The sequence below is a fragment of the Nicotiana tabacum genome, chromosome 13 (genome assembly GCF_000715075.1).
Source record: "Nicotiana tabacum cultivar K326 chromosome 13, ASM71507v2, whole genome shotgun sequence".
NCBI lineage: Eukaryota > Viridiplantae > Streptophyta > Magnoliopsida > Solanales > Solanaceae > Nicotiana > Nicotiana tabacum.
Window position 1 is genome coordinate 25,566,704 of NC_134092.1, and position 8,014 is coordinate 25,574,717.

The 8,014-nt window shown below is 34.3% G+C and overlaps 1 protein-coding gene across 1 annotated transcript; it reads left to right on the forward strand.

The window, feature by feature from the left end:
* Positions 1-1,927: 1,927 nt before the first annotated feature.
* On the forward strand, positions 1,928-7,435 carry LOC107767523 (putative protein S-acyltransferase 15). Its single transcript, XM_016586557.2, has 7 exons — positions 1,928-2,241; positions 5,239-5,331; positions 5,418-5,519; positions 5,602-5,673; positions 6,224-6,322; positions 6,406-6,501; positions 6,606-7,435. Exons 1-7 carry the CDS (start codon positions 1,969-1,971, stop codon positions 6,699-6,701), a joined length of 831 nt encoding a protein of 276 aa, XP_016442043.1. The 5' UTR covers positions 1,928-1,968; the 3' UTR covers positions 6,702-7,435.
* Positions 7,436-8,014: the final 579 nt, after the last annotated feature.

Consider the following 8,014-nt stretch of genomic DNA (forward strand, 5'->3'; position numbering starts at 1 on the left):
AAATTCAAAATAAAATAAAATTTTAACTTATATAATTTTTTTTCTCATTTAAATAGCATAATATAACTATGTAACTCCTTAATCTAATTCATATCCAAGAAGAAAAACTGACATTTTAATTTTAATTCCTTATTTGTCAAGATCTAATAACACTCATCAATATTAAATATAAACAAACTAAGTTGCACCCTATTTAACAATATATTTTTTTGAATTAGTGAGAATACTAAGGTATAATTTCTCATGTTTCCAATGATAAATCCAATCAAAGGTACTATATTATCAATTCAAATGGCATAAATGAGTTTGGATATACGGATGAACAAGAATACTTAAAATGAAAAAGTTTACAAAGAATACGTAAGAACTAATCTATCTATCTATACTATATTAAAAACACGAAGGCCCTTAGCTAAATGTCGTTCGTTATTTTTACCCTTTAAAAATTAATTTCACATTGGACAAATATGTAATTTAAGCTACTTTCTTAATATTTAGCACTTTAAAAGCAAGTAAAATTTTAATTATTACCTAATACTTAGGAATTCGAAATCAACTAAACAAGGATAAAATATATTAGGAAAAAAAAAGAGAATATAAAAAGTAAAAGGTAAGTTTCTTTTCAACCAAAGACAATTTTTTTTTTACAATTTTGGTGTAAATGTTTTTTGCCTATATTGTACAAGGAAAATTTTATGCAAGATCAATTTTGATCCTTTATTTTCTTTTCATACAATATTTCTTGGTTTGTTTAAATTATATTTTATTAAATTGTTTAAAAAATATAATTATTCATGTGTTAATTTTCTTAATATTTACTTATTTAGGATTTTAAAATTAATTTTATTAATCGAATATGTATTATTTGAACCATGTCAGAAGTCTTAATATATAAAACTTAAGATTAATTAAAATTTTAATCATCTTTTACAAATTCTTTCCTTAAGCAAATATTTAAATTTTGATATAAATTGCTATTTTTTAATAATTTGTTCTTCTTACATATAAATATATTTATTAATTGATGCACTATACACGTGCAATGTACGTACACTAAAACTAGTTATCTCAATAGTGTCTGAGGCAATCTCTCGAGGAGTGAGATTGTGTTGGACAATAATCTTAAGTCCCAGCGTGATAACTAATATATTGAGCCCATTGTAGTTGTTAATCTAAGGACCCCAAGTAGCTGGAATGAACTTCAAGAATATTCAACCAAGGCTAGAAAATTAGAGGAAAATCTACACAGTGTAATCATACTCTAAAATAATAGTGGCGAATATATATTCTTTATTTATTTGGCTAGTGTCGGTATTATATTTCGCCGATCGGACCAAATATGTTAAAGAGCTCAAAATTAAAGAAGTTTAAGCATAGAAGGGCTATATATATACTAGTATCGGACATAAAGATCACTTTTAGTCCCAGCCGAAACTATTTATATCCGATAGCCGTAAAAGTGTTACAAAACTTGTATATTTTTTGTATATAACATACGTAAATATATATGTATACAAAAAATTCATAATTTACTACACGTTATATTGATGCAACTTGCAACAATCCTTCTCCTTCCTCGGAGAAAGATTTTGAGCGGCTATACTTCAAAAATCTCAAGTACTTTCTAATTAACTACAGTCAGACTTCTCTATAACAACATATCTATATAACGGTCATTCACTATAAAAGTCAAACTTTTGTCGGAACCGATTTTTATATTATGTTATAATATATGTCATTTATAACAGCACTTCGCTATAGTAACCAAAATATATTGAAACAAATGAGGCTGTTATAGAGATGTTTGACTGTAATTTAAAATTCTATGGGCTGGGTTTAAAAAATGGATAATTTGGGCTTAGGGCCCATCAAATTTGTCTATCCAAGGAGCCCAATTAGCTGTAATGAATTTGAAGAATTTCCGGTACTTCTCTCAGCATTCCTGTTTTCCATCTCAAAAAAACATCAATGGAACTCAAAAAATTCCTATCAATTCACATTTTATGTGTGTTAATTTTTGTGGGTTTCATTTACTATGTCACAATATTCATTTTCTTGGATGGTTGGTTGAGTTTACAGAGCTCAGTTGGCTCATTGCACGCTTTGATCTTCACTTTGGTGGCTTCCCTTTGTGTTTTCAGTTTCTTTGTTTGTGTTCTTAAAGACCCAGGTGGAGTTCCTTCTTCATATCTTCCTGATGTTGAAGATCACGAAGCTTCAGATCAAGAATCCAAAAGATCTGTAAGTCTTTAGTTTGATACTCCCTTTGTCCCATTTTATAGACTGTTGCTATTTGGATGTATACTTTTCTTTTCATTCATTTCCTGATAATTTTTTCGTTATACAAATTGTGCTGGTGTTCTAACATTTGTATGATGATTGAGAGAGTGTCATTACTAAAGAAAAAAAAGAAGGTAAATTTAGTGCTTTATTATGTTGCAGCTTACTGGTATCTTCTTACATCAAATGGTCTAAAGTTCTCAATTTGTCAGGGTATCTTTATGTTGCATGATTTTTTTGTTTTCAATTATGGTGATTGATGTTTGGTCCTTTCCATGTGTTATTTGTGTATACCATAATTTTATCCCCACGAGATAAGCTGCTTAGTGATAAGGACCCTTAGCCTCCAATTTTAAGGTTAAGCATTTGAGTTACCAAGGGAGCAAAGTGGGAAAAGGTCATTGTTTGGCTCCTGGATAGACAGGGTCTGAGTGGGGTTTAGGGTATCAAAAAATTATCGCCTCTAACGGCTATATCTTGAGGCAATGTCAGATATGATGCTGCATCACTAGAAAAAGATGTCACATTTGCAAGACCAAGCGTTTAGGATTAGAATGCCAGACAAGAAGGTGTTTTCTGCATAGCCAAGCTTTGCTTTGCTGGTGCTGAAATCCCAATAACATTAGACCTTTTGGACAATTTGGTGGGTGGTTACTACTCACACAATGTGCCAAGAACAAGGAAAGATTAGCGAAGAAGATGGCTTTATAGTAGTGGTGATCATGCATGTGTTTCTCAATTATGCCCCATGGCAAAAGTATTGAGTGTTTTTATGAGACCTCTTAACAGTATGGAGAGGAGGCAGGGTGTAAATGAGAGCAAAGAAATTGTGGTAAACAATGCCCATTTGCATAATGTGGTGTATGTGGCTGGAAATAATGCTTTGAAGATAAATGCATAGCACTACCTATTTTGAAGATAATTGTTTATATCTTCTGTTTCTTGGTGCAAAACAATTGGCTTGTATGTGTGAATATACAACCTAGCGTGAAAACAATAGTAGGAGATACTGAGGAGTTTCTCAAAACAGTGGTTTACACTAGGGTTCTGCATTGAGCCCTACTTATCTACCCTAGTTATGGATGAGCTAACCAACGAAATACAAGATGAGGTCCCATGGTGTATGCTATTTGCTAATGATATTGTGCTAATTGACGAAACTAGCGAGGGTGTCAACCGAAAGCTTGAGCAATGGAGAAACACTTTCGAGAGTAAGGGTTTTATGATAAGTAGAAGTAAGACTGAGTACATGCACTACAAGTTTAGTTAGCATGAGAAAACTGAAGTTGAGGTGAGACTAGATGGAATTGCGGTGCCAAAATGCAAACAATTTAGATATCTAGGCTCGTTAGTTCAAGAGAATGGAATGATAGATGAAGATGTTACTCATAGGACTATAACTGAATGGTTAATATGGAGAAGTACTAACAGGGGGTGTTATGTGACAGAAGGATGCCTACCAAAGTGAAAGGTAAGTTTTATAACAGCTATAAGACCGGCTATGTCATATGGTAGTGAATGTTGGGTTGTTAAAGTTCAACATATCCACAAGATGAGTGTTACAGAAATGCGAATTTTAACATGGATGTGTGATCATACAAGATTAGATAAGATAAAAAATGACCACATTTGATAGAAGGTGCAAGTAGCAGATATTCACTTGAGATGATTTGGTCATGTCCTACGTCGACCAACAGATGCACCAATCCATATGTGTGAAACTACAGTGAAGAAAGGTATTAAAAGGGAACGAGGTAGACCTAAAATCACATGGAATGAAGTTATCTCGAAAGACCTACAAATCCTTGAAATTAGTGCAGATTTAGCTAAAGATAGGGCACAATAGAAGAGAAAAATCCATATAGGTGATACCTATTAGTTGGGAATAGGTTTTCAAACGATAAATTTATATTATTATTATTATTATTATTATTATTATTATTATTACTATTATTTGAAGAGATATATCTTCTTTTTACTTGCACTTTTATTTTATTTTGGTAATGATGTTGATATGAGTTGAGCTAAATGACAGGAATGAGGATTCATATCACCGACTCTAACTGGTTTGGGACTGAGGCGTAGTTGTTGTTGTTGTGTATATACACAAAGCTATTTTCTATACACACACGAGTGAGAAATTTTGCTAACAAAAAGGTATTGGTCCTGCAAATCCTGCTAAAGAAGATACTTCATTTGTGCAGGATTATGACATTTGTGTACTATGCGCTCACCTCTACATAGTGTTGTAGATTAAAGTAATAGAAGCCAGGTACTTTTATCTTTAATCTCAAGTAGGGAGGAAGCAAGGACAAGGCTATTCCATCGTATCTTGCTGAAGACATAATCTAGTCAATAAAGAGTCCCTTTTCTGATAGCTTATGATTTTAGATGAGGTGATCACTTAATTTTATTTGGTATTAGAGCAGGCAGAGGTCTTTAGTTCAAATTTCACCGTCACCTTATAAAAAAATTCTACGTGTCTGGTTCAAGTAAGAGAATTAGGTCCACATGTGAAGGGGCATGTTAAGACATAATTAAATGGAGAAAAAGTGTTCCTTCTCTAATAGATAAGCTTTAAATGAGGTGGTTACGTAATTCAACATGATGTCATGTGTTAAAGTTTCATCAGTACTTTTCATGAAAAAAGTTACATGTTTGGCTCATGAAAAGTAAGAGAGCATGTTGAAGACATATTTAAGAAGTAAATAAGAGTGTTTTCTCTAATAGTTTAAACTTTTAGATGAGGTGGTCGGTCACTCAATTCAACATATTTTATGCATTATCAGTTGAATTATCACCCACCTCCTTTTTGTAATTACATTATGCATTGCTTGTTATTTTGTGCTGGAGCCAAAACTCTACTAACTAATGAACACACAGAAAAGATTGTCTGTACTATAATAGTATCTAATTATTGCATATAAACTCACCATCTAGACAATTGTTGACTTTCAGGGTTTGCTTAAGAAGCAATGCGACAAATGTTCAGCATACAAGCCTCCCCGAGCTCATCATTGTCGTGTCTGCAGAAGGTGTATTCTGAGGATGGTGTGTGCTCTCTCAGTTTTTTAATGATTCCAATTTTATTTGGTAAAAAATACATGTGCCTGCTCATTTACCATAATTTTTAACAGGATCACCATTGTGCCTGGATAAACAATTGTGTTGGTCATAGGAACTACAAAGCCTATGTAACTTTAGTGTTCTATGCAACTATTGCTTCAACCTATTCTTTGGTATGGTTAATTCACTCCTTACTATATGGCTTAAGCTATTTGCTCTTAATCTGCGTGATTATAATGTTTTGACGTTTTTCAGATTATATTGATTAGCAGTGCGCTTCATAAGGACTGGGATTTCGATGAAGTGACTCCTATCAAGCTATTTTACGTGAGTCAGTTATTTAATTTTACAATTCAACATGTTAGATGTCTAGGTGACTGGGTTTTGATCCTTTCTTTTCCTTAAATTTTGTGTGTGTGTGATGGTTTCTTTAAGTTTATTGATTGTCTGATTGACTAGTTGTTCATTAGAGTGTGTTTGGTATGATGGAAAATGTTTTCTCGACAAATGTTTCTTCAAGAAAAATGTTTCCAGTGTTTGGTTATAATGCTGTGAATTTCAGCACCTCATCTTCTAGGAATTAGGGCTCATTATATACCTTTCCGTCAGCCACATATGGCGTGATTCTTGACATTACCAAATTGTTATGTTAGACGTCCACCAATTAGATATATCCTGACTTAAAAATATTTCCATAAGATATTTTATTTTCAAGTGGACTTTGTGTTTCCTCCATCTGGTCCTTTCCTAATACGTATAGTTAGCTATTATTTTTTCTAACTAGGTGACTTCAAAATAATGCCTTGCAATGAGTTCACTAAATCATTTTTGCTTTCACTCTAGCTTTGCAGAAATCTGATATATTGTTCTTAAACAGATTGCAACTGGTGTTGTAATTATCGGCTTAAGCTTGACACTGGGAACTCTCCTGGGCTGGCATATCTACCTCACAATTCATAATATGACAACTATTGAGGTAATCACATTGCAGAAAACTCTAAAATCTATGGATTTCCCCTTTTTATTGTAATTGCTAAGCACAGACAATCTCTTTAGCAGTACTATGAGGGAAAGCGAGCGGCATGGTTGGCAAGTAAATCTGGCCTGAATTATCGTCACCTTTATGATGTTGGTGCTTGTAAAAATATTAGTCTGGTACGCTCTCTCTCCCTCCTCTCCCTCCCTCTCTCTTTCTCTCTCTCTCTCTCCATAATTTCTTATGAAAATGCACTGTCTGTTGGCCTATTAATTCTTAACAGGTATTAGGTCCAAATATGCTAAAATGGTTATGCCCCACTGCGGTATCCCATATAAAAGATGGACTCAGCTTCCCTACTTCACGTGAGTACTCATAATACGGTCTCCATCAGAAAACTTTCAGCAGCAAGTGTAAATCTTAGTCCAAGGTCATTACTTCAGAGGTCTACCTGTATCTACTTCCTCTTATTTTTGGAGCAAAACGTTGAAAATCGAAGCAACTAACAACAGCAGATTCAGATGTCACTATGAATTACAAGAATATTTGCAGTTTCAACCTTGGTATGTATTGCCATCGACACACAGTAATCAACTTAGACATCATCAAATGGCATGTCGGTCAACTGCTGCATCATTCAAAACTTTCGGTATATGTTTGTCTGTTAAAGAAATGCAAGAAGTGAACTTTCAGTATACGTTTATCTGTTAAAGGAATGCAAGAAGCGAGATTGTTGTACAGGAACTTATGGTCATTTTGTTACTACATTTGTTAACTTTATCCCCTGTATTCTTTTGGTGGGATACCATGTTGCATGTTAATATTGTCTTTTTTGAACGAGGTAGTGAATTAGATTATGGTTGCTGGCATCTCTTGGGAACCTGTCCAAAGGTATAGTCAAATCATCTAAAGCTTGCAATAGTTTAGTGTTCATGTAAACAAGATGAGAGAGTTGAATTGTTGCACACTGGTATAGGGACTAAGGATAAGATGGAAGTTTTGCAACACTTCTGCTGCAACCATCTTCCTTTTTGCTTGAACTGGTGTGTGACATTGATTTGTTCTTAAAGCAGATTTCCTTGCTCATTTGAATTACAGAAGTGCTTTTGGGCTTTTGACATAGATATTGCCAGTGCACAACTCTACAAGATTGCCCCGGTTAGGCAGCTTGAGTTGATGTTGTTATTACTCTCTTGGAATCAATGCTGATATGGTGAAAAATAAGCCATATGGAAGAAAAAAGAACCTATATAAGCGATACCAATTAGTGAGGATTAAGTTTCAGTCGTGTTAGTATGTTTACTTTAGGTTCCAATATTTGCTAGAAGTCTTCTAGTATGGTTAGGATTTAATCAACAACATACCCAATATAATCTCACAAGTGGGATCTGGGGAGGGTAGTATGTATGCAAACCTTACCCCTACCTCGTGGAGGAGACCGCTTTAAATGTAATTAGTGAATGCTGCTATTAGGTGTCTAACTCCCTGTTAATGTTAACGTCCCCCATAAGAGGGCAGCCCAGTGAACCCTCAGGGGTTGGCCTGGTGGCAATTGACTTGAGCCTTGGGGTTTGCTCCCTTTCAAGGTCTCAAGTTCGAAACCCACTGGGTGCAAACAATTTCTGAGGGCCATCGGACTGGGTAAAACCTGAATTAACCGTGGTGCACTTGCGGGAAACTCCTTGCCGAGGG